Below are 26,482 nucleotides of genomic sequence, written 5' to 3' on the forward strand. Positions count from 1 at the left end.
TGACTATGCATGGCCATTTCTATTCCCTGTCTGCAAACCAGTTTAGACACATAACTTCACCTTAGATGTCGAGTTTTTAAAATACTAAAAATAACTCCATAAACAGCTTTTCCTGACAAACTTCTCAAAGTCTTAAAAAAGAAAAAAAGCACACATCCTGTTCATGGTAATTTGATTCACCTCCTGCCAAAATAAAACAGGAAAGCTGTCTTCAAAATCTGCACCAATGGGATGTTTTTGATGGGCTGCAGTCCCAGGTCGTAAGCACAGAGTTTACCCATTGACAGTCCCTTTTATGGTCTCGTTTCTCATTTCAGTATTTCAAATGAATTCCACATTCATTCAAATCACCGAACTGAAAGAAAGCATTCTGCCTGGGTTTTAATCTCTGCTTCCCCACTTCCTAGCTTGTGACCTCCTTGGCATGTTACTAACACTCTCTGTGCCTCGTTTTCCTCATCTGTTCTATGGGGATGATAGTACCTCATCACAAACTGATAAGCTCACCATTGAGCACCCTAAAGTGATGATTCACATTGAGATAATACCCTTTTCACTGTGCCTCAACTTACTTAGTTCACATAACAAAGCCCAAAGAGATGGGTTATGTTACAGTCAGCACTGGGTTTATAGCAGTAACCCATAAAGAAACACCAAAGCCAATCCAAGGAGCACAAAAGGCTGGATTTATTGTTTCTGACAACTTCACAGTAACTCATGTTCCTGGCGTCACAAATCTGAAATACAATTTTGCTCCTCAATTAAAAACATATACTCTGAAAAGTGACTAGGTAGTTTTTTAAAAATTCAACCATCATATATAGGATATCTTAAAAATGTTTTCCAAGCAAGATACTAGCTTTACAATTTTAAATCTCTGCATAAAAATGAGAAAACAAATCAAGGCATACAAATTTCATTTTGTTCTACATTTTTAAACATCATCCTTTTTTCCTTTTAAAAGATTTTCATCCATTGCAGAATATTTTGAAGCTCAACTGCCCATGTAAGATGGAATGAAGGAGTTTTACAGTATCTGAACTAAGCACTGTCTTGACTGAACCGAACCAGGAACTCTATCAGGGTCCTCGTGGGCCTCCCGGTCATGCCTTTCCGCAGATACGAGATCTCATCTTTGTTGGTCATCACACCTGCTATGTCTAAATGCGCCCACTTCGAATGAGTCACAAATTCTTTCAGGAACGCTGCAGCTGTGCATGCTCCTGCGGATCTGAAAAGACAGAAATGGTTGTTACTTCATCTAAATGTGCACAGAACATTTTATTAAGATCCTCCATTCTTGCTACTAAGTAGAGTCTATGACCAGAGAGCTAAAGTCAAGCTTATGAGACCTATTCAGAAGTTAACCCAGAAATCACTTCCAGATATTTATCTTCAAACATAGCTTTAATTTTTTTAAATCCTCACCTGAGGATACGTTTATAGATTTTATAGAGAGGAAGGGAGAGAGGGAGAGAGAGCGACAGAGGGAGAAACATCCAAGTGATAAACACTGACTGGTTGCCTCTCAAATGTGCCCCAACCGAGGGCCAAACCTGAAACCTAGGTATGTGCCCTGACCAGGAATCGCACCTGCACCCTTTTGGTGTAAGGATGACACTCCAACCAACTGAGCCACATCGGCCAGGGCTTTCGATATAGCTTTAAGCAGTAAAAGGTAAATTCCCGATTCCCTTTTCCCAAGGTAAAGAGTTCCTATATTATCCAACTCTTTCCCTTATCATCTGTCAAAAATGACCTTTACATTTGAAAATATGCAAAATTTTGAGAGCCAATTGGGAAATGCCTTAAAATTAAAGACATTAGAAATTAGTGCTTATGAGCACTACTGCCAAAGAAAATTGGAGAGTTAAACCTTTTGTGACCAGAACTAAAATTGAAAATGGTCATTCTGGCAACCAATGCTGGTTGGGACAATGCACTTTTTTTTTTTAAATGCACTTTTATAGCTTATTTACATACCTGTATTTTCCAATGTTATTCACATCAGCAAGCTGGCAGTCTACAACCTGTCTTGTATAATGTTCATAGAGAGGCATCCTCCAGACACGGTCCCCTGTTTCAACACTGGCCTAAAGAAGGAACAGGCACAAGAGTTGGAAGAGTGGATGAAGTAAGGGTTTGGGTAAACATGGCCCTCAATGTGGGATGTTCAATGCAGGAAGAAAAGAGCTGTTCTGACCTATTACTCTAAAGCATCAAGCTACATAGCAAGTTCCAGAATCATTTTGTTATTAATTAAGACATTTACTTAAGAATTATTAGAAGAAACAAGTATGTTATAAAACAATCTCACAAATTTTTAGGGCATTTGCTAATATCAAACTAATATTAAGGGTCTCAGTTATTTAAATAATGTTGCACATACCACTTTGATTCTTTTCAAAACTGCCTACATATTTAAAAAAAACCTGACAGTGTCGTGGGTGCTAAGATAGAGACACTGGATGCATGGGAGGCTAGAGGGGAGGCCCATGGCCCAGCCTGGAAGGAGACAACTGAGCTGATATCACGGGGGTGGGGGGTGGGGAGGAATTCACAAATGGGGAGAAGACAGAGATGAAAAGGAAGCAGTTTAGGGTGAAAAGTTAGGACCTTAAACCAACATCAAGAATGTAGTCAGGGACATTTTGTATTTGCTCCCTACTGGCACAGTTACTTGTTGAAAGAATGAGGTGCCACATAGAGCTGTCTGGTAGCCAAGTGGATGCAGGGCCTGGAGTTCAGGAGAGAGAGGGGACTAATCAGCGAAGGGGCGAGCTGAAGCCACGGAATAGATGAGCTTCCAGTACGGACTGTGAACAGTAAGAAGGGCAGGTGGCCCGTGACTGTACACCCACCAAAGGAAAACACTGGCAAAGGAGGCTGAAAAAGAAGTGAGTGAAGAAAGGGACCAGAGATGATCACAGAAGCCAAGATGGGTGTCACCAAAAGGTCCGTCAAATGCGGCCTCTAGACAGTCTAAGCGAGGCTAACAGAGTGGGCTGGCAGGGAAAGCTCATGGCAGTGAGTGAAAGCCTGGGGCCGGACGGGGTTGGTGGTGACAGGAGACAGCTGTTGGGAGAGGCTGGCTGTGAAGGGCACAGAGGAGGCACAGACACCGCAGCTGGAGGCATCCTTATCACCCTTATCACCCCGACTCCTGGGCCAGGCGAGCCCTGTTTATATGCTTGCCTGCTTTGCTCATGACACTCATTCATTAAAGGCCACTCCTTCCTTTACAAAGCTGCCCTCATTACCTTTTCTACCTCAGAGACTCTATGGCCATGGTATTTTGGGAGTCACTGTCACATCACTGTGAGGCTACTGGAGGAGAGGATGAGGGTGGTATCATACCCATTATTTTGAGACATTTATAGAAAACCCAAAGCACAATGAATCCAATTTTCGATTCAAAGGCAAATCTACAGCATAAAAATCACTCTAACACAGTGGTTGAAGAACTTGATCATTCTAAGGCTAGAGTAACCATCTCCACAATTTAGGTCTCTGTGTATTATTCCTACCTCAAATAGTTTGTTCCACAGCCAGGATGAATTGGTAAAGACCCCAGTGGCGCCAGAGCCCAAAGCTATGTCCATGGCACCTGTAAGACACACACTTTGGGTCAGTGTTCCGTCTCTTCACACGATGGGTCTCTCTGCTACTCCCACCAAAACTTTAGCTCTAACCCTATTAAATGTCTCCCTCATTTCCAAAAATAGATAACCTTAGGAAATCCTTACACTATCTTTCCAGTTTCTCAAGCCATAATTCACCTTCAATTATTAGAGAAAAATGCAAAAAAGGAAATAATATTAAATATCACCAATAACCCCATCTCAGGGATAACCGTCACATTTTTTAATACTTCCTTTCAGACTTTTTCTAAACTTAAAGAAAACCATAATTAAGACCACACTGTCTATGTCCAAATACATGTTCTTCCTTTTATGCTTTAAACATTCATTCCTTTTATAAACAAATGTTTGAAAGTAGTTTTAATGATTTCAAAAGTCCACTGGGTAGAAATATCAAAATTTACTTATTCTTGGATACTTAGGCATCTCTCATTTTTCAGTATTTCAAAGCACATCTCAGTAAGTATCTGCTATAAGAGTTTGATGCATCTTTTTAAGAAGTCTGTTATTATTTTCTCATATTCATTCGCTTCATCTTTGTTTTCTTCTCCAACAATGCTATGTCCCATTGGCTGATTTCAGAAATAAAGTTTAGAGCCATCATTTCATTTTGTGAATGTGGTTACTGTCACTGACCACACAGCACCACAGTGATGAAACCGTCTCCAGGGAAGCAAGCAGCCCTTCAGTGTCAGATACCCTTGTGCCTTCAGGATGTTGGATTGTACGTTTGTTCGAAGAAATCACAAGTAAATTACATTACTAATTAGTTCATAGAGGAAATTGCAAACAATTGACAATTTAAAACAAATCACTATTTTGACGTGGTGACCCTATGCAAAAACCTGAGATTCTGCAGGACACTTTCAACTTGGGTCTGTTTGGGTCATTTGTTCTTTCGGGTTTGTTACTCTTTACCTCCCAATTCTCTCAAACCTATGTTCACTTCCCTCCACCACGACTGCGACCATCATATACCTCTAGATTATGATAATAGTCTTTTGTAGAAAATTTCAAATATACACAAAGTAAAAAGAATACCATAATGAACACACTGGTACCCATTAGCTAGCATCAACATCATCAACTCATAAGCAGACTTGTTTCATCTACACCCCATACCCAACAGATTTTGAAGCCAATCGTAGATACTGTAATATTCATCCTTAACACACACACTTACACATCCACCAAAGTCAACTACACACGGCTCACCAGCCTACTGGCCCTCTCCAATCCGCTCTGACACTGCGGGGAGGGTCCCTTTTATGGCACAAACGTCACCTTACTGTCTGCATGTGTAACACTCTCCGTACTTCCTGCTGCACTGGCTCAGGACAGAACCCTGCAACATGCCAAGGCCAGCCAACACGTCGGCCTCATGGGTCACCCACCGCACGCCCCAGCCAAAATGTGCTCTTCTCCATCCCACTCACCGCTGCTCCCCCCGTGAGCCCCCACACACGTGTGCCCTTAGCTGCCGGGATGCGCTTCCTTCCCTCCCTCTTCCACTCGGTGATGCTGCCTCCGTCAGATCCCAGTGCTTCTCAGACAAGGTGCCTGACCTCCCAGCTCTCCAAATCCCCAGCTGCACAGGCTCCCACGCCCCTTTTAACTCCGCTGCTTATGCTGGGCACCTGCAACTTCAGTTGTCAGTGAGAGGAACTGTGACTGCCACTCCCAGTCGCCTCCCATCTGCTCTGACCCACCGCTAACCCCAGCCACTAACAGTTAAATATGTACCCGCTGCATACCCGTTACTATGACAGGTGTTGGCTAATCCCTGCCTACGTGACTTGGGCACACACACTCATTAATGCTTTAGTTTTGAAGTCAGTGGTTTTTCCATACTTATACATTTGTCCTCAAAACATTCCTATCCACCCCAAAAGTTTTGCATCAGTGTTTAAATGTCTCAGAGAAAGATAAGCACTATGCTCTTATCCTCCCCCCTTATCTGAGGGGAGACATTCTAAGACACCCACTGAATGCCTGAAATCATGGATAGTATCAAATCTTATATATACTATGTTTTCTCCTATATGTACATACCTATTTCAAAGTCTAATCAATAAATCAAGCATAGTAAGAGATTAAGAACAGTAACTAATAATAAAATAGAACAATTAAACCATATACTGTAATAAATGTTCACCCGGCTGGTGTGGCTTGGTGGTTGAGCATCAACCTGTGAACCAGGAGGTCAAGGTTCAATTCCTGGTCAGGGCACATGCCAGGGTGAGAGGACCCAAGGTCCCAGATCAAGTGGGGTGTGCGGAAGGCAGCCGATCAATAATTCTTTTTCATCATTGATGTTTGTATCTCTCTCTTCCTCTCCCTTCCTCTCTGAAGCCAATAAAAATATATTTGAAAAATATTTTTTTTAAAAAGCAAAAATAAAAAGAAAGATAAGCACTAACCTCAAACAAGAACATGATATGTTTTCTTAAAGGAATAGAAAACGATAACTTGATATTTAATACTAGAGGCCCAATGCATGAAATTTGTGCAAGGGGCTCGGCCCTCCCAGCCCTGGCTGCCTCGGCTGGCCCTTGCAGCCCCAGCTTCATCCGGAAGGTCGTCCAGACAGTTGTTCTGCTGTTAGGTTTAATTAGCATATTAGCTCTTTAATACATAGGATGATCCAACTGGGACCAGGACTTTAGATATACTTCAGAATTTAGATATACTTCAGAAACCCCTCTATGAACAAGGGGCTATTATACCTCTTCTACAGATGAAGTAACTGTCCAAAGTTGCATGCTATTAAGAAGAAAGCAAGTTTAAAAATCAGATTCTCTCTCTCTAAAGACTATGTACTTCCTTCTGCCATGAACTCGGGGTTGGAAACTGTTTCTCATTCTCCCCTTTGACCCCAGTTCAAACTTACAAGGAGCTCAGTGAGTACTTGGGGCACTGAAGTGAATTATACACAGCCTTCAGCCAAGGCAATGGCCAGGGAGATCTGAGGGCTCACCCATTAGGTTGCCCTTAGTTACCTGGGGCCAACTTTCAGACCTTCTCAAACCCTCAGGCTGGAAAAAAACGGGGGCTGTGATTCCTCATTTACAGAAAAATGTATTACCACCCACCTCATCACGGCCCCCTAACACCCACCCCAGCACCTCCATCATTCAGCTTGAAGTGTTGGCTGAACTGAACAGGGAAACAAAGACCAGGAAGTTACATAATATAATGCCAGCTTTAAAAAGGACTCAGCAGTACATCCGTGCACCACTGCCAGACGCACACAGATGGTGAAGAGCTCTGCTAAAGTAAAGGCTCACGTGACCAGGGGAAGAACAAGAACAAAGGATGAAAAATGATCTGAATGTTAATCCTAAAAGAGGCACAGATGGAATGAATCCCCAGAAAGAGAACTGCTGGATGAAAGATTATGAACACAGGGTTTCTGCAGTAAGGCCAGGCCCGCTGTCAGCCCCTCAGGAATTTACCCACTATGTGGGCGCTATATTAAAGGGGCTTGCCCAAAACTCCCTCCAGTCTTCACAACTCTGCAAACAGACGGGCCCTCAGGTATTGATCCTTCACAATTCCGCAAACAAAGGTGCCCTCAGGTATTGATGCTCAAGGGGTCAAGTAACTTGCCCAAGGCTGACGGCCTAGTAAGGGGCACAGCTGGGAGTCACCCTGGGTAAGCCTTAAAGCCAACCTGCTTCACAACACGCAGCCCTGCCTCCATTAAATGAGGATCTTACTACCCGCCCCTCCCAATGTCTTTATTTCCATATAACCTCTAGTACAAAAAGTTCAGAGAGCTCAGTGCCATCAGACACATCATGATTAATTAAAAAAAAAACTATTGATTTTGGGATTTATCTTTTCAGATCTGTATCAAATGGTCATCATAACAAAACGACTCAGTATCATTTTTAGATGTCACTCTGGAAGGGCTGATCTGACCCACTTGTTATTTCTTGTTTTAAAGCTACAGTCTGGCATGTTTAAAGCAGTTTACAACTGCCACACAACTGCGCTGGTGAAAGATCTCTGAATGCAAACTTCAGCAAACCCTGCCCTGAGCACAGCGTGTGCTCTGCATCATCACAGGAGACGTTCTTCACACAAAGGCAGGGAGAGCAGGCTGTCTGACCTGTTAGGGTGGCGGCATTGATGATTAGCTTTGGGTTAAAGGTGTGCGCGTAACAGAGCGCGTCGGCCAGGATGAGTCTCCCCTCAGCATCGGTGTTATCCACCTGCAAAGAGGAAGGTAAAAAAGAGTTAGCTAGCACAAGTACGAATATCAAACCTAGACACTCACATCAAAAGTGAGAAAGAGCTGGTGCAATGCTTTTCACTGAGCATCAAAAACATGCTTCTACTTCAGTTAGAATAAGGCATATGATTAATCTGAAGAGCAAATATCCTATATAATAAAGAGGTAATATGCAAATTGACCATCACGCCCTCGCACAAGATGGCCACCCCCATGTGGTCACAAGATGGTCACTACAAGATGGCTGGCAGGGGAGGGCAGTTTGGGGCAATCGGGCCAGCAGGGGAGGGCAGTTGGGGGGATCGGGCCGGAAGGGGAGCAGTTAGGAATCGATCAGGCTGGCAGGGGAGTGTTTAGGGGGTAATCAGGCTGGCAGGCAGGCAGGCGAGTAGTTGGGAGCCAGCAGTCCCGGACTGTGAGAGGGATGTCCCAGATTGGAGAGGGTGCAGGCTGGGCTGAGGGACACACACCCCCCGCACGAATTTTGTGCACCAGGCCTCTAGTAAGTTAATAACCCCTGTACCAGAGCTGATGACTTTGGAAGCTGAAATCAATACAAAGTGTCTGGTCCGATATATCAACCAGTTTCTAAGAGAAGGGGTAAAGATTTCAGGATTTCCGAAAACAAATAAGCTGAAGTTTTTAAGAAAATTACAGCGAGGTGGCAGCCTGAACCTCCAAACCCGAGAACTCTGCTGCTTCAGCAACTTTACATATACCAGGTTTCCCTCTTTCAAAAAGGCCCCATGGTTATGGTTAGCGTGTGTACACCCATGTGCCCAGGAGTGCAGTGCCTGTGACTCAGGACAGTGTCCTCCCCTGCTCTCCCCCCCCACCCCCGACACCTACATGGAGAGAGTAGATCATGGCACAGGTGCATTAAAAAACAGCCACACTTTCACTGCTCTGCTGTGCTCTGTGGGGCTCGCTGCAAATTCATGGTAATTTGTGTGTATAGTTGACAGGATGTAGAAGGAATACGGTAGGAAAACATTCTTAGAATTCCCGTAAAGAAATACTTTTCACTTTGCATGAAAAGCCTCTTGAAATGAAGACACCTCCCCGCTACATGGAGTCTGCACTCTGCACCCATTCACGGTGTGTTTGTGTGGCTGCTGGGGGTTCCCTTAGGAACGCCAGAATGGGGAGGGGGCTGTGTCTTCCATTTACAAACCTGAATGGTCTTTCCATTCTTGGCTCTAACGACATCTCCAGGCTTGTTGGCCTTACCACTGGGCATGTTTTCACAAAGAGGGGCCAAACCTATTAGGAAAAAAATAAATGAAGGACCGTGGAATGTGCTGGGTCTAAATATGCCACCCACAGGAGAGATGCCCCTGGTGGGCCATCGGAGGCCTGCCATGCCACTCTTAAATTCTGTCATTCATCTACAGCCGTTACTTTGATGTATTTGCAGGTAAATTATATCTTTAGAAAAACCCATGAAAAGGACTCTGATCTACTCTAACTTGCAGGCTTCTAAGGAGGTCATATCTCCTTAACCAAGTGATCAAATGTAGCATCACCCATGACCCAAGTGACATACGCATCAGCAACAGAAGAACACATCACCTACCCTGACTCTATCATGAAACAACCAAATTAACCCAAATCCTGGAACATCCTGAGACAAGCCTGGACCCTTCAAAACCACCAATGTCATGAAAGAGGGAACAAAGGGCAGGTTAGGGTTCTAGATTAAAGAAAACTAAAGAGACATGGCAACCACAGGCAATGTGTGAGCCTTCTCTAGCTCCTAGTTCTCAAAAAATAAATAGGTGTGTGTATATATACACACACACAATGAACAATTTTTAGACAACTGGGAAATTTGAATTAGGTTGCTGTATCAATCTTTGGAAATAATAATGATATTGTCATTACATAGAATGTCCTTGTTGAGAGACACATGCTGAAGTATTCAGGGGTGACAAGTCAGGATGTCTGCTACTTACAGTTTGGCAAAAAAAGAAAAAAAAGGCGACTATGATATTAAAGGGGGCTGAGGGATGTCAGACAGACCTGGATCCCCATTCTAACTTCCGTGCTATGGAGGTGATACACTGGGCAGGTCTCCCCTCCTCCCCCTTCCCTGAAACACGGCAGACTCCCAGCATTGTTTCCGGCATCCTGTACTGCACAAAGAGCTGCGTGCACAGAGCCCTTTTTCAGTTTCAAGCATTTTCTGTGTATCGTGGCATTTAATCAGCCACAACCCTATGCTGTAATCACTAAATGATTCATCCATGTCCTTCCACCCTGACGACTGGGCATTTTCTGCTGGAGGAAAGCACAAACTTGACTTGATGTGCCCCTGACTGCTAACCACCTTTTGCAGAAGTAAAACAGATCAATTCTAGTTACAGCCCATGATTGCAAAATACAGTTAACTCAATCAGTTCAGGTAAGACTTACTCCAGCTAAATAGCTTCTGCTTGATGAAAAGCTATTTCAAAACCGTTTCTTGATCTGTTTGGCTACGAGGAAACCATGTGTGTTATGTCAGTTCTACCACTGACTGGTTTCCAGGACACCGCCCTTCACCCCCTCCACCCTGCCCACTCACCGATGAGGTTAATGGGCAGGCTGAGCTTGGCGGCGGACACGATGGCTGAGCAGATGGTGGCAGCTCCTCCCATGTCAGCCCTCATGAGGTCCATATTTGCGGAAGGCTTGATGGAGATGCCACCACTATGGGGGGAAAGGACAACGTGCAATGTTAACACAAAGAAGAGGGCCACTCACTGTCTTAAAAAAGAGTCCATACACAGAGGGTTAGCTACCACACAAAAGCACCATCTACCTGCAGAGAAAATTCAAATTTCTAAATCGAGAATCTGAACTACAGTGCCTGCCTCCTAGAGGTAAGGTCAGGGCTAATATATGTAAAATGCCTCACAGAGTCTCTAATACACAGTAAACATTTTATAAATGGCAGCTTAACACATTCAAAGTGAACATATATGAAAAAAATATAAAAAATAAACAGAAAAAGAAAGTGAACAGATACGAGATGACCAAACACTATGCTTCTGAAGCGAACCATACACCAAATAACACAAGTGCATGCAAAACATTCGCCAAAACACAAAGCACAGACACAGTAAAGACCTACCTGTCGAAGGTAATTCCCTTCCCAACAAACACCACAGGGGCGTCGCTTGCATTGGGGCTGCCTCTGTAGTGGATTTCCAGGAAGACTGGAGGCTCATCGGACCCTTTGGCCACACTTAGGAATGATCCCATTTCCTGTTCCTCAATCCAAGACTTGGGTCTACAGGGTAGAAAGGGAAAAAGGTAAATACACTTTGTTGTCTCTATTTCAAAATAACTCAGAAAAAGCTCATCCAAGTTTAACAAAGTCTAATGTCTAAGCTGTTAAAATATACATACATCAGTGCTTCGATTAACATGTCCTAGTTGCTCTCATTTTTTGGCAAATTACTTGTTTGAGTCTGTTTCCTCATCTATAAAATTAGGTCAATTATACCTCCATCAAAAGATTACCTACAGAATTACTAAGAGAATTCATTCCTGGTACGTAATATAATGTCAGATAATAATGCATAGTCAGTAAAAAATTACTTGATTCCCCCCCCCCAACCTACTCACATATTTTTAAAGTTTTAGTGTAAAGATAAGGCTCTGAGACCATAAAGGGTACTTAAAGGTAGTTAAGGAGTCCACTGCTTTACTTTTTGGTATTTCTAAAAAAAGACAAAAACAATCAACCAACAACAACAACAAAAAAAAAACAAGAGCAAAGCTATACTTTACTGTTTCTGTTTATATAAATATATCCTCTCTCTGTTTTTACAATTGCTGGAATCTAGTCTTTTCCGTGTCGTCACACTATTTCTCACGGTTTCAATCCCAGTTCCAGATGTCTGATTGCAGCAGAGAAACTAATTACTTATTACTTCACAAGCACAGGACCCACAGGGTAAGAGAATGGGAACAGTCCTGCGTGCCAATCAGACCGCAGAGGCCGCATCGCTCTTCTTCTGGGTACAAAAGGGCTCTGTGCTGCCTTCTGTCCACCGTAACTAGGCCGAGAAATCCTACACTCCTTCAGGCCGACCAGAGCCGCCACATCCAAGGAACGCTCCTCTGGACTGCTTATCTACTTGTTGAAACTATTAAAGTAGGACTGCGTTACGGAGAGGTGGCCACTGAATTTCAGAGGGAAAAGAACATAAAAATGGGCCAGCCAGTGTGGCTCCGTGGTTGAGCGTCGACCTATAAACCAGGAGGTCAAGGTTCAATTCCGGGTCAGGGCACACGCTCGGGTTGTGGGCTCAATCCCCAATAGGGGGCGTGCAGGAGGCAGCCCATCAATGATTCTCTATCATCACTGATATTTCTATCTCTTCTTCTCCCTTCCCCTCTGAAATCAATACCAATATATTAAAGAAGAATATAAAAATGGGAGGTATGGCAATAAAAAAAATCACTTCAAAAGCAGCAAGGCTGCATCACGTGGGGACTTTTAATCACAGACTCAGCCGTGGATGTTTTATGAAAGTGCTGCCCTCTGGAAGCACTGTGTACACGCCTGCACCCGACTGGGTCTGGCGCAGTGTCTGGTTTGATGGGTCAGACTACGCCCACCTGCCCCTGCCGGCTGCCCTTTGCTCCGCCACAAGCCTTGTGGTTTCCCGGGGGGTCTCTGCACCCCTGCTCCTCCTGGCTGTAGCGTCCCGTGAGTCAGAGACATCATCCTGAATTACCTGATGTGGACTTCTGTCTTACTACTAGCACTTTTGAGATTCTTCTCGATGACTTCAGCAAATCTGGTTGGCGTCATCTCATTGGCAGGCGTCTCCATCAACTGGCGTGCCAGGTTCTGCCCGGAAGCAAAGAGGGCCCCTTTCTGCCAGGCCTCCAGGTCGCCGCTGGCGGAAGGAAGCACGGGGTCACTGTCAGACAACTTCTGGAGACACTGACATGTCGCAGCTTGTAAAAGAAAGAGGAAGCCTGCACAGGCGGTGGACCCGGGGGGCCGGACTCACTGTCCGGCGTCTGACCCACAGTGGCCGACGGTGCGGTGCAAAAGAGCTAGAAAACACGGCCTCCACTGTGCGAGCTGGGAGATCCGGGCGAGCATGTCACCCCAGAATCCTCAGCATAAAGAAGGGGTTGGACTAAGGGCTCTGGAGGCCCTGATCCACCACACAAGCTGATGACAGAGGTTTCCACAGCAAAGCCATTCTGTCCCCCTCCTCTGCATCAGGAGTGTCGCCGCCCCGAGTGCTAACTGTAGAGGGCGTACCGCTCAATGCTGATGGGGATCTGAAGGCCCATCTGTCCAATTTTTGCCTGGGAAGGGCTCTGAACCTCTGAACGCCAGCCCTCCAGAGGGCAAGAATCAGCTCTGACAGAGCAAAGATGTGGCCATGTTTCGACCCCAGCTCTTCCTGTGCACAGCAGGAATGCATGTGAGCGGCATGGCGAGAACAAGAGCTCATCGATTGGGTTTACTCGCCAGCTGTGCCTTTCGATCGTCACGAGCCCTATGAAATCGGAATCACGATGCCACTAAGCAAGTGAGCACGGAGCACCGAGACTTCGGGCACTTAGCGGAGGTGCCAGCCAGTAAGTGGGGGAGCCAGGCTGATGGGCTGCAGACCCCTCACTCTTAACCGCGACGGCATAGCTGCCACCCACCAGGATCCCCACTCCACAGCACCATCCCCTGAAGGGCTCACACGGTCTGTTCCTGACCGCAGGGACCTTGTTCCCCAAAACCCACAAGAGCTGGAAGGTGGAAGGTTCTCAATAAATCTCCTGAAAGGCGAGTTTTTCCAGGAGACGAGGGCCAGGACTGCCTCCCTTCATGTGTGTAGCTCTGGTGTTGAGCACAGTGCCAGCAGGTGCTGGTGAAATGGGAACCCGCTGGGACCTGGCCTCTTGTTCCCTCCCTCTTTGGGGAGCCAACCTGGTGTGGTTTCCTAGTAACCAGCAAGGATGGAGGGGCCCAGGGGGTCATGGGGGGGACACGCATATGACGAAAGCCAGGAGCAGAACGCGGGGACGGGCACCAGACTCTTAAAATGGCCACGGTGACGGCGGAGATTGCAGACAGGCCACGCAGCAGCGCCTGATACTGAAGGGCAGGCAGCTCCTATCCAAGAGGCCCCGCTGTCAGAACACGGGGAATGCAACCCGATCTTGGTTTGTTCCCTCACCTTCCATGCAGCTTCGCCGATATGACCACCTTCTTCTTCTGCTTCAGGTCGTCATACTCGTAGAGACCGAGCACTGCCCCTTCCGCAGCCGCCTGGGCGTCGCCACAGGGATCCACCTCCACGGAAGAGACCTCCAGGTCTTGAAACTGCCTGCACCCCGCTTCGTAAGGACAGAGGAACCAGAAAATCGGAGTCAGTCAGAGACAACTTGCATAGCAGAGGCACGGTGCGGTGTGCCGAGAAAACAGCAGGACTGGGCCTCGAATCCCAGCTCTGACACTTGACCTTTGTGAGCCTCCATCGCCTCTGAGATAAAATGAGGGTGCGCACACACCTTAGAGATCAGGGAGGACAGGCTGACGGATAAAATGACTGGTCTGGCTCCTCACAGAGCTACTCTGATTACTAACTAGTATTACTTCTGAAACACCAGGATTTCCTGGTGAAGCCAAGTATCCGAATCACCAGGAACTTGCCAGATTAAAAATGACCAAGTGATGAGATGGAAATTCTATCCAAGGGACTGGGCGAAGTCTATTATTAAGACCAGGTCAGCAAAAACTCCCAAATCAAAGGTATGACATCATCAGTCACCATGAACTTTGAAAGTAAATTGAACAAGCATATATGATACCCGGGGGGCCAAAGACCGATGGAGCCAATTCTCCCCGCCCCAGCAAGGCTGCTCACAGCATCTTAACCAGCGTCTGCGGCGGGGCCTCGTCCTGACCCTCAGCTCCGCAGGGACTCAATGGCACCTTCCTCAACGGTAAACCAGCCCCACGAGGAGCTGGGGCCTTTGTCAACTAGGGATAAACAAGCACCCCACACTCTGTGTCCATTTTCTCTGATTTGTAAATATGATGACTCTGTGTGGCTCAAAGTTGGGCAACACCAGAGTTGCATTAGAAAAGGGGGAAAATCCACACACCAGAGCTTTCTAGTAAAATCGAACCTCTGAGGTCCATACTGTGGGAGCGAACAAATGGCCGTGAAACCTCCAAACACAAGCTAAAGAAATAGAAAAATAAAATTCCATAAGCTAACTATTTGTATCTAATATAAGGCCGAGCATGCTGGGTAAGGGAAACTGCGTATGCAGATGAGTTATTTCTCTGTGAACGTGGTAGGGGTGGTGATGGTCAGGGGACCAAAAGAGGGGAGACAGAGTAATCTTAAAGAGTAGGTCCTTAGAAATCTCCACCAATGTTAAACCTCAAAAGGAAAATAACCTGCAACTGCCGCTCTGATGTTTTCTTTGCCTTCGTGCCAGTTTTCCTGGTCATCCACGCCAACCCCCTTTTTGCCGAGGCCAACCACCACCACACTGGAGAAGTCCTGTTCCGGAAACACACAAAATCAGCACTTTATATCTTTAAAGCATTCATTTCCACAGGGAATGCTCTCTGAGGTCAACTGCCATAACCTTAGCACATGGAAAAATCAGCATCAAATTTGGTTGCTGGGTTTTTTGAGTCCTGTACTTCGTTTAAATTTTATAACGTGTGTTTGAAAAATAGAGGCTGAGGATAATCCTGCAAATAATTCTATGTAAGAGTGCCCCAACTCCCACAACAGAACAAAAAAACAGATAAAGCGATACAAGAGAGGTGATACTTTCTGACAGCAAGTCACCTCTATACAAACTTAAACAATACGTAAGGCTTAATACTAGGACAGAACAATGCACACAATCCGATGCATTTTCTGCCCGGCCATGCAATCACAGTCCTTGGCATCTAGTAGGTGCTCATTAAGGGTTTGCCAAATCTATCTTCATCTCATACCTCATGCAGACCATAAAAGGTTCGGGTTTTGCCTGCTTTCAGCGGAGGTCCAGATCTGAAACAAGAAATAGTTGTTTAAAATATGAGTTTGCTCTGTTCCTTTGAGAAGTGATATATACAGTGCTCAGCATGCTTCCGAGAATTTTCATCTGCATACATTTAGCATTATTAAAATACTCTGCTGCTAAAAATAAAAAAAAATTTAAATTAAAAAAAAAATACTCTGCTGCTTCTGTGAATTTGCTGCACTTACGTTTTTATCAAAATACAGAATTTTCTCAGGCCAGATTTCTCAGGTGCAGCGCTTCTAATTCTAGCTCCAAAACTACTTAGCACACAGATTAGACTGAACACAAACTTACCTGAAAACAAACACAGAAAGCAATGCCATGGATGGACAATGCGTGGCTGCAGAGGAGAGCGGAATCCTAATTCTTTTTAATAAAGACATCAACCTCGGGGCGGAGCTGACTGCAGGGTGTTTGGTGGGGGGTCACTTATGGGGGCTAATCTGCAAATGGGATACCAGGCAATTTCCAAACCAACCAGGTGGCAATGCTGAGAGTTATCGGTCAGGAAGGCCAGGCTGTTCTGCGCTCTAACAGGTCAGTTTTGGGATTAATGAATTAATCAAGGCACAGGGGAAGGCTGTCCGCTAGTGGATGATTGCTAAAAATTAAGTGGAGGTGCGAATTCTGTTATCCCATGATCAGACAATTTCTATCATTATTCAGACTACATGTATTAGACCCAAGAAATTATCTGTGATCTGAACAAGATGTAGTTGCAGAGGCTTATGCTGACACTTCTATTCCTGCAGCTCAGGACTAGGAAACCCCAGTGTTTCCCCACCTTCTCTAGACGCTGGCTAACCCAAGAGGCCAAAATCTCAGGACCACCCGGTTTACTGAGTGAGAACCTGCATTCTTGCCGCGCCCTCAGGCGACCTGCATGTACTGTAACATTCGAGAAGCCCTAGAACTCCAGAGAAGCAATGCAGGGTGCAGCCCCCTTAGGCTGCTCTGACCTAGTCCAGCAACCCAGGTCTCCCATAAGCAAAGGGGAATTAAAGGAAGAAAGAGAGGCTGTGGGGAGGCGAGCTGGTGGATAGCATGAGGGTGGGAGGAAATGAATCTGAGGCCGGAGGGTCAACTGGGGAAACCGGGTACTTTCCAAACCCTTCTGGGTCAGTCTGTCACAATAACTCTGTGATGTGGCTGAAGTGGCCTGATTTCCCAGAACCGGGGACCCACCCATACTGAGGCACGCTTTCACTTTCACTGGGCAGACAGTGCCCCGCACGCTTCCGAGAATTTTCATCTGCTAACAATAGAGCACCGAAGAAATATTCCATTTTATCTCAAGGCGTTTTAAAACCTGGATCCCGTAGGCAAATACTTACATGTTCAGAATTTCTCTCAGCTTCCCAGACACCAGTTTATCAAAATTCTCTCCTGCACTTGTAAACTGTGGCACATCATTTTCTTTTTCTCTGCTGTAGATTCCTAAAACAAGTCCCTGAGGAAAAAAAAAAAAGGGGGGGGGGGGGCGGGGAGAGAATATAATCTGAGTCCCCAAATTCCGGAAGGAGCAAATAATTCCACGCAAACCGTGTCCCCATCAGAGAGAACAAAGCCAAAAATGCAGGTGCTGGGAGTCCGCTACACTCACATCCTGCCCTCATGTTTCCAATTCCTGCCCAAGCCAGAGGGGAATTACTGCGTATCCTGGGGCTTCGTGGTCCTTTCCCAAGGGTTCTCACAACGTAAGGGCCTTCCTTCACGTTCAAGAGCAGAAAGGTGTTTTGTTTAAAAAAAGCAATTTCATCTGTAACCAGGTCAGAGGGGTTCAGAACACGCCGCTCCACAATATGCTGAAGTGGTCGGATTACTTTGAGCTGCAGGTACTCGGGACACAGACCTAGGAAGGGCTCTCTGACCTCCCGCTTCCTACCCAAAAGCAGGTCATGAAATTTCCCAGGAGAAAGGGGCTCTCCCTTTACTAGCAAAGAGGACATTGTTATCACCAGAGCCTGGGAGTCCACAGCAAAATGGACCTGTATGAACAAACCTACTGAAATTACCCTTCTCTCCCACATAGTTCCTAGTCACCATGTCACAATTTACTGCCCTAGCCCCGGGGTCGGCAAACTGCGGCTCGCGAGCCACATGCGGCTGGCTCTTTGGCCCTTTGAGTGTGGCTCTTCCACAAAATACCACGGCCTGGGCGAGTCTATTTTGAAGAAGTGGCGTTAGAAGAAGTTTAAGTTGAAAAAATTTGGCTCTCCAAAGAAATTTCAATCGCTGTACTGTTGATATTTGGCTCTGTTGACTAATGAGTTTGCCAACCACTGCCCTAGCCCAAGCCGCTTCGTCTATCACTGCCCCACCATTTTTCATTCTCTGTTTAAAAAGGCATGTCCATGTTGGGGCCTAAAGGCTTTGGAGTCTTTATTTTCCTTTTGAAGTCTCCCATATCCACTAAGATACCGAACAGAACTTGTATGCTTTTCTCCTGTTCATCTTATGTCTGTTGAATTCTTCGGTCCAGCCGCAGGATCCAGGAGAGCAAAAGGAAGTTTTTCCTCCCCTACAACCTTCAAAGGCAAATCTCAGATATGCGGGGGTGCTGTCCCGGGAAAGCCAACGGCTGCACCTGCCAATACGAATCAGAACTCCGGCCCAGCTCATAGACTGGAAAAAGAGAAAAGGATGCAACTTCTCAAAGGGGGGCAGGGGCAGAGCATCCTGCCCCACACTGAGCGGCTCGCCCCCTCGGGCCTCAGGTAAGTGAAATAAGGCTGTAAACACAGAAATCACTATCTGCCTTTGCCGGCAAGTTAGGGCTTTACGCACGTTTTCTGCCTGAAGGCAACTCGGAGAGATGGAAAGAATGTGCAGTCTTCTCACCTGACCGATGAGGAAACCAAAAACCTGGTCCGACATACTAGCCTGGGTGCAACTGAGCTCTGCGAGAATCCTGACACCTTCCTCGCAGCCCTCCCTCCTCTCCACAAAATCACACTGGCACTTCGACCAAACCGTGTCCTTTCCATCTGAGAAAATGGGCTTCCTGGGTGCTGGTAACCTTTCCAGGTTCTAGCTTTCCTAAGACGGCTGTTCCTGGGATTCCATGGAACCAAGTGGGGAACTGCAGCCGGGACGGGGATGGTTACCTGGGGAGGACGGCGCGGGGTGCTGGGAAGCGCAGGGACAGGCGTCTGGTCCCCCTGCCCTCTGACACAGCCTGAGCCCTGAGCTCAAGCCCTTCCAGAACAGTCCTCCAGGGACAGTCGCTTATTTCTGGTCCTCAAGCATGACTCCCAATCTTGTGCACCTTCCACCCATCCATTCCCCTTCCCAGGTCCTCCACAGCCCAACAGCGATCCTCATAATTTTTGGGAGTTCAATTAGGTGAAGAAGGCTTTTCCTCCCGGGAAACACTCTCCTTTTAATCTCCCGCAGAGATGGGTCTCTCTGCAAAGCCCTTTTCCCCAGAGGCATTGTGTCCCCGTACAAAACCCCTCCGGCAGTTTACCCAGGCTTTCCCGGCCAAATTCGGCAGAGGAGGACCCGGTGGGGTGGGGAGCCCTACTGACCAACTCTGGGACCTTAGATGACCTTTCACTTCAGCAAACTTGGGTTCCCTCCTAGCTAAGGGGGGAACAACACCGGAACCGTGCTTTCCGGGGTTACTGCGAGGACGACACCCAATAATGAAGGCAGGGCAAGACACAGTGGGAGCCCAGGAAATGGCAGCTGTGGCCATTCTCGCCCGCCCGGAGTTCGGACCCTAGCACGCTTCCAGGGCAGCCTGGAGATGCGCGGGGTGCTCGGCAGCCCCCACCCCCGCGCCGTGCCCAGGGAGGGACCTCTTCTTTTGTGCCCATTTTGGCAACTTGGTGCAGAAGCCGGGGTCACCGCGACCTCGACCCACCCCGCAGCCCCCGTCGCCCGCGGGCAGGGCTCCTGGGGCGGCCCCGGACCCCGCCGCCGCCTCTCACCTTCGTCATGTCTGCGGTGCCGAAACCTCGGCTCCAGAACCGCTTCACCCCCAGACGTCGGATGGCGACTCGCCCCACGGCCGGAAGAGGCAGCAAGAACATCTTCTCGGCTCGGCCCCCAGCGCCGCCCTTCAGCGAGCACGTGGCGAATGGAGGGCGGGCGCGCGGCTGGGGGCGGGGCTTTCGGGGCGGCGAGCGCGCGCCCAGGAGGCGGGGCAGGTACCCAGGAGCCGGGCGGGCGGGCGGCAGGGGCGGGGCAGGAGAGCGGTGGGGGCGGGGCTTCCGGGGCGGCGGGCGGGCGCGCGCTCAGGGGGCGGGGCAGATACCAAAGAGTGGGCGGGGCAGGAGGGCGTTTGGGGGCGGGGCTTTAGAATGCCGGCCGGCGAGGGCGCGCCTTAGGGGCGGGGCGGGTACAAAGGGGCGGGGCTAGCGTTTCGGCCCCGAAAGCCTGGGTGATGGGGGCGGGGAGGGGGGGGGATGGGCACGAGGCTGTGGCTGGGACTCAGGTTGCCATGGGCGCGTGCACGTGCCGTGGGGATCGGAAAGGCGGGGCTCTGGTCCAAGCTCCCTAGCGAGGGTGGGGTCTTGGCTATCACGTAATGAGGCGAGGTGATGGAGGAGGGGCTCTGGGGAACACCCGGAAATAGAAAAATGCTCCTGGCTCTACAGTAGAGGTCTTATTGTAGGAGCGAGGCTCCTACAGAGTTGTTTTTGTTTTTAGTTCCTGCCCTTTTATTTGTTTTCTTCAGTTTTTTGGAACTCACATCTGGTCCAAAGGTGTAACTTTGTAGGGCGGTTAACCCAAATACTGTTTTGAAGATAGGAGCTGTTAGAGAGTGGGAATTTTTGAGCACTACTGAGGCCGTGGACTATGCCCCAGATAGAGTTGTCAGTGCTGACACCAGGCCAGGCCTTGGGATACTGTCTCGTGGCCCCTTCCCAGCACCTAGGCCTTCTTTCATAGAACACTGTCAGCTTTCTGAAGGACAGGATGACCCTGTAAATAACATGGTCGTCAATGGCATGACTCTGACGTTGCTTGGGAAAAACTGTTTTGTCTTGGATTGCTTGTTCTGCAAAAACAGGATGTGGTAAATGTGCTTAAAAGTGGTCCTACACAAAGAGTCGCTGCTGCTCTCTGGACTCCCTGTGTGGAGAAAGGCAGAGCAGTTGCCGGCCGCTGGCCGGCTAATAAAGGCTCCCTAAATTTTAATTTGGTCTGGACTCCAGTGGTCGTTCACTTGCATTCGCTCCAGAACAGAGCTTTGTGAATAGTGCTCAATGTTTTAATATATTTTATTTTTTAAAAGGTGTTTAAAATATTGTGTGGTAAAAAAGTACACGGTTGAAGGCAATTCAGAGAACATGGGAAGCTCAAGGAGGCATATGAAAGCCATCCTACATGTTACACCTGATCCTAGTTTTAACTGGGTCTTTGGTTCTAGCGCAGGGCAGGCGACTAGTCGGTATACACAACCCAAGTGCGCACTCTCTGCCTTGGTCTGAGTCTCAGAAAGGAGACTGTCTATTAAGAGGGCTGGCTGCGCAGAGATTTGACGAGAGTCGGTGAAGATAGTCCTCTTTGGCTTCCACCTCCTTTAGATAGCTAAAGAAGAGTTGCATCATAAACTCCGTAAACTCTCCAGAATTCATCTATATTCTCTTTAAAAAGAGAGAAATAGTTGTAAACACTTTAGAACTCTATTCTTGTTTCAATGAGATCAAGCTGCAGTTTCCACAACCAAAAATTAAGTGCTAAAACCTGTCTCCCAACCTTGTCTGTGAACTTCAGAGTCGACCACGATGCAGTTGTCACTATCTCCATTCAACTGAGTTGGTTCCCTTCATTTTACTTCTCTGCTGCTCCCACAAGAAATAACTTGCTTCCTGGCACATCCTCATTTGCTCCAAGGACCACAGCATGTGCATTTCCATGGGCCTAATAGGGTATGGGAGAAAGAGATTTCACAGCCTCCAAAAAACTTTTGTCCTTACTGAGCAGTATTACGAGTATATTGACCACTTTGGGATGTAAAAGTCATCCATCAAACTCTAACTACAAAGTATTCACTGTATTTTTCTGTGGGAAACTGTGGGATACAATAGAATTTGTGTCCCTGGCCTCAAAGACTTTATGATCTAGTAGAGACCAGATATAGGATGACTATAAAGAGATTAAAAAAAATCCAACAGTGTTCATACAGTCACCTGTGTGTATGCTCCAGTTCTTTCTGCCCCCTTCCCTGTTTGACCAAGATTTTGGTCTATGCCATGCCCTCCAGGAAACTTCACATCTGGGTTACGCCCCTCCCTTTGCCCCAGAGCAGCCTGTCTCAAAGTGCTCATCACCTGAGTGCTCATTGCTTGTTACCCTGAGGCCTCTTGGGAGCCCTGACTTTCATCTCTAAATGACACTTAGAATCTAGACTGTGGCTGGCGCGCACACACACACACACACACACACACACACACACGGCGTTCATAAAATGTTTGAATGAATGCATGATCAAGGCCTACTAGATGTAGCATTGATAATTAAAGAACAGGATAGGTCCCACTTCAGTTAATAAATGCAAAATATTAAAAAGCGTGAAGCGAGCCAGTAGGATGAAAAGGATGCAGATGATTAAGGAGGACATCAGGATATGGAGGGGTGTGTGGGAAGGTGTTGGCTTGGCTTGGGGTGAAGGGGTCAGGCCTGGAATAAAAGGTGATCATAAAAGACAGTGATGCTGGATTAAGGAAGATTTTAAAAGGCTAACAGAGGCTGCTGTTGGCAGCAGAAGCCAACCATGGCTGGTTCAGCAGAAGGGTGTATTAAAAGGGAGGCATGAGGGCTGGAGAAAAGAACTTCCAGAAACAATGCCCTAGTCCTGCCTATGACTGATCTGATGAGCAAACTGCCCTCTGCCCATGTCACAGAGTAGCAAGGAACTATACACGTAGGTTACACACCGTCGATCTCCTGTTTTGTTTTGTTTTGTTTTTTAAAATATATTTTATTGATTTTTTACAGAGAGGAAAGGAGAGGGATAGAGAGTCAGAAACATCGATGGGAGAGAAACATCGATCAGCTGCCTCCTGCACACTCCCCACTGGGGATGTGCCCGCAACCAAGGTACATGCCCTTGACCAGAATCGAACCTGGGACCCTTGAGTCCGCAGGCCGACGCTCTATCCACTGAGCTAAACTGGTCAGGGCGATCTCCTGGTTTTGATATTGTGCTGTGGTTATGTATTTGTAAGAAAACCAAGTGACGAGCAAACAGAACCTCGTTGTACTTTCTTTCCAATTTTCTGTGAAGCAATACATTTTTTAAAGTAAAAAGCTAAGAAAAAAAGAAAAAATAGCAGTGTGTACCAAACCAGCAAATAAACAAAAACATCTCAGCTGGTGCCCACAGTCCCCTCCAGGAATCGCCTCTTTCTCTGCTTCTTTGCAGCCAAACTTATTTGAAGCATTTTCTCTGGCTTATGTTCTCCATATCTACCTTTTCCTGCACCATTACTCCATTCATGAATCTGAAACGGGGTAGTAACAGCAAGAAAGGAAAGGAGGGGGTGCAGAGACACAATGTGCGACTTCGCAGACTTTGGATGGGCAGGTCCTGGTGACATACGAAGAGGGAGAGGCGTTTGAACCAAGATCATGGAAGAAAATGGTGGCAGCTCTTCTTTATTTTGCTCAAAAGGAATGAGCAGCCCTCAGTCCACCAACCTTTCCTGAAAGGTCCCCCAGGGATATCAGGATAAACCAGTTTCATCAGCTGAAAAGTTTAGTGCATTAATTTACTCATCAAATATTTGTAGGTGCCCATTATGTTATATGCACTGTTCCAGGTGCTGGGGACACATGAGTGGACAGAATCTCTTCCCTCATATAACTTACTTTTGAAGGAGGACAGGATGACAGACAGTAAAGTAAGTCAATTAAATAGGTAGTATGTCAATGGAGATGAATGCTATGGAGAAAAATAAAGTAGGAAATAGGGAAAGGGCTTGAGTGGAAACAAAAGTGATTTACATGGAGTGCCAAGTAAGGCCTCACTGAAAGGTAACATTTGAGCAAAGACCTGAAGGAAGCAAAGGGGTGAGTGTGACAGAAATCCGGGAGCATCACTTCTGGCAGAGCAAACAGCAAGGGCACAGGCCCTGTGGCAGGAGCCTTCCTGGCTTTTTAAAGACACAGCAAGGAGGCAAGTGGGAAAGGAGCAGAGAATTGTAGGACAGGAGCTCAGGAGATGACTGGTTGGAAGTGGAGAGACCAGATCCCTTCTCAGACATTGTAAATCCGAAAAGCAGAGGAGTGACATGACTAACTTCCATTTTTACAGGAAGATGGAAAAGACCTTTGAAATTGCTCTTGCCAAGGTAAACAATCTCCACTTTGCAGAATCCACTGGACTCTCCTCGGTCCTTATTCTTGCTCACTGGCCTTTCAACAGCATTTTAGCTTGTTGACCACTTTTTCCCCCCATTTTTTTATTAAGGTATTACATGTGTACATATCTTCCCATTGCCCCCCACCCACTCCCATACATGCCCTCACCCCCCAGTGTCTTGCGTCCATCGGTTATGCTTATATGCATTATTGACCACTCTTGTCCTCTAACAAGTATCTTTATCTCCTACCTCTGAGGCCACACCTTTTCAGTCTCTTTTCCTCCATCGGTCTGGTAGGCCTTCGTGAAGATTAGGTGTGTGGCGCTCATATCATCCAATGGCCCTCATATCATCCAAGCATAAATACCCTACTTGCCAATCTTATCATTCCCCTAGTTCCATTCCAGCTATATGCTTTTGCTGGCAAAATTGGTATCATTAGCCAGGATGACTCAGCCAAGCTCCAGACCCATACATCCAGCTGCCTAGTGCCCATTTCCCCTTGGGTGTTTCAAAGTCCTTCAAACTCCACTCGTGTACAAAGGAACTGTTTTGCTCAGCGGCCTCTGTCCTTAATCCCCACCAGGGCTGCTTCTGCTTCTGTGACCTCCATCTCATTTAAAAACAGGACATCTGCCCTGGACAATGTGGCTCAGTGGGTTGGGGTGTCCTCCATACACCAAAGGGTTGCAGGTTCAATTCCCAGTCAGGGCACATACCCAGGTGTCTGTCTACCTCCTCACACAACATTGGAAAGCTCTGGAATAGAATAGAGCTGCATTAAACCTTTATAGAATTTCACCAGTGGAGGCATGCATCTAAATACATTCATCTAAATACATACATACAGGAGGCAACTGATCAATGTTTCTCTCTCACATCAATGTTTCTCTCTCTCTCCCTCTCCATTCCTCTCTCTCTCAAATCAATTAAAAAAAAAACAACAACACAAACAGCCCTATCCACTGGTTTGGCTCAGTGGATAGAGCGTTGGCCTATGGACTGAAGGGTCCCAGGTTCAATTCCGGTCAAGGGCACAGGCCCGGGTTGTGGGCTCAGTCCCCAATAGGGGGCGTGCAGGAGGTAGCCAATTGATGGTTCTCTCTCTCTCCCTCTCCCTTTCTCTCTGAAATCAATAAAAATATATTTAAAAACAAACATTAAAAAAATTTTAAAGCAGGACATCTACTTTGCTGCTCAAGCTAGATATTGAGGCGTCACCTTTAAATCTTCACTTTCCCTCACTCTTGAATGCAGCCCATCACCAAGTCATCTTCATTCCACCTCTACAGCATGGGGATTCTCTGCCTCTCTCCTTTGCTTCAGACACCACATAGTACAAGCTCTCCCTAGTGTACAACAAGCAGGTGGGAGGGGACGCCTCTAGGCTGGAGGGTGAGCCCCAGGAAAGGAGGAGGAGGGAAAGAGTGAGGTCAGACGCAGGTGACTTTACAGGTTTGGGGCAGGAACAGAACGGCTTCTCTTCTCCTCATTAAACAGAATGGAGGCCCTGTGCTCTGAGATCAAAAGACTTAGTGGTCCGACGAGGTGGGGAAATGCTTCTTAATGCAGCTCCCTAGGTGTTAGCACATTACAAGTCCAGAAAAATCCCAGGGGAGTGGGAGGGGGGGGAAAGAAACTGGTGATTTTCTTTGGCCTGAACAAATGAGTTTATGTGGTGGAGGATTCATATGTTTCCTCTCTGCATTTATTTCTAAGCTCTCCCTTACCCCCCATCCCCACCCCCAGAGAACAATGTTCTCCTCACACAACGTTGGAAAGCTCTGGGATAGAATAGAGCTGCATTAAACCTTCATGGAATTTCACCAGTGGAGGCATACATCTAAATTTAAATACACGTGGGATTAGATTATTTTGATCAGATATTTAGTAAAATCTCCTGAAATTGAAAAAAGTATTCCAATATCATTTATTTTGTGCACTAGTTATTGCCAAACTGATATTGAAAAGTGAGTTAGCATTCTTATCTGAACACTTGATTTATTGTAAAGGTAGTATTGCAGAGCGGTGTTATTGCAGTCTTTTTAAATAAATGAAGCTGGTTGTACTGGATATCCATGAGGGGGAAGGGGGGTTTCAACCCTTACCTCATATCAAACACAAAACTCATTTCCAAGTCAGTGTGTAGGAGATAACACAGGAGATGATTTTGGTGAAGCTGAGGTAGGCCGAGCTGTCTTAAATAGGGAACCAAAAACCACTACAAGAAAGAAAAAGATCGA

General features: G+C 46.8%; 1 protein-coding gene across 1 annotated transcript; it reads right to left on the minus strand.

Annotated features, from left to right (window-relative positions):
* Positions 1 to 665: 665 nt before the first annotated feature.
* Positions 666 to 19,989, minus strand: LAP3 (leucine aminopeptidase 3). The gene is made up of 13 exons (XM_008150860.3): positions 19,857 to 19,989; positions 17,256 to 17,371; positions 15,854 to 15,908; positions 15,299 to 15,404; positions 14,067 to 14,226; positions 12,609 to 12,773; positions 10,994 to 11,152; positions 10,445 to 10,569; positions 9,053 to 9,141; positions 7,756 to 7,858; positions 3,528 to 3,607; positions 1,984 to 2,093; positions 666 to 1,231 (listed from the first exon to the last, which is right to left on the minus strand). The coding sequence occupies exons 1-13, from the start codon at positions 19,956 to 19,958 to the stop codon at positions 1,042 to 1,044; spliced, it is 1,560 nt and encodes a 519-aa protein (XP_008149082.2). The 5' UTR covers positions 19,959 to 19,989; the 3' UTR covers positions 666 to 1,041.
* Positions 19,990 to 26,482: the final 6,493 nt, after the last annotated feature.

This window comes from Eptesicus fuscus, chromosome 2 (genome assembly GCF_027574615.1).
Source record: "Eptesicus fuscus isolate TK198812 chromosome 2, DD_ASM_mEF_20220401, whole genome shotgun sequence".
NCBI lineage: Eukaryota > Metazoa > Chordata > Mammalia > Chiroptera > Vespertilionidae > Eptesicus > Eptesicus fuscus.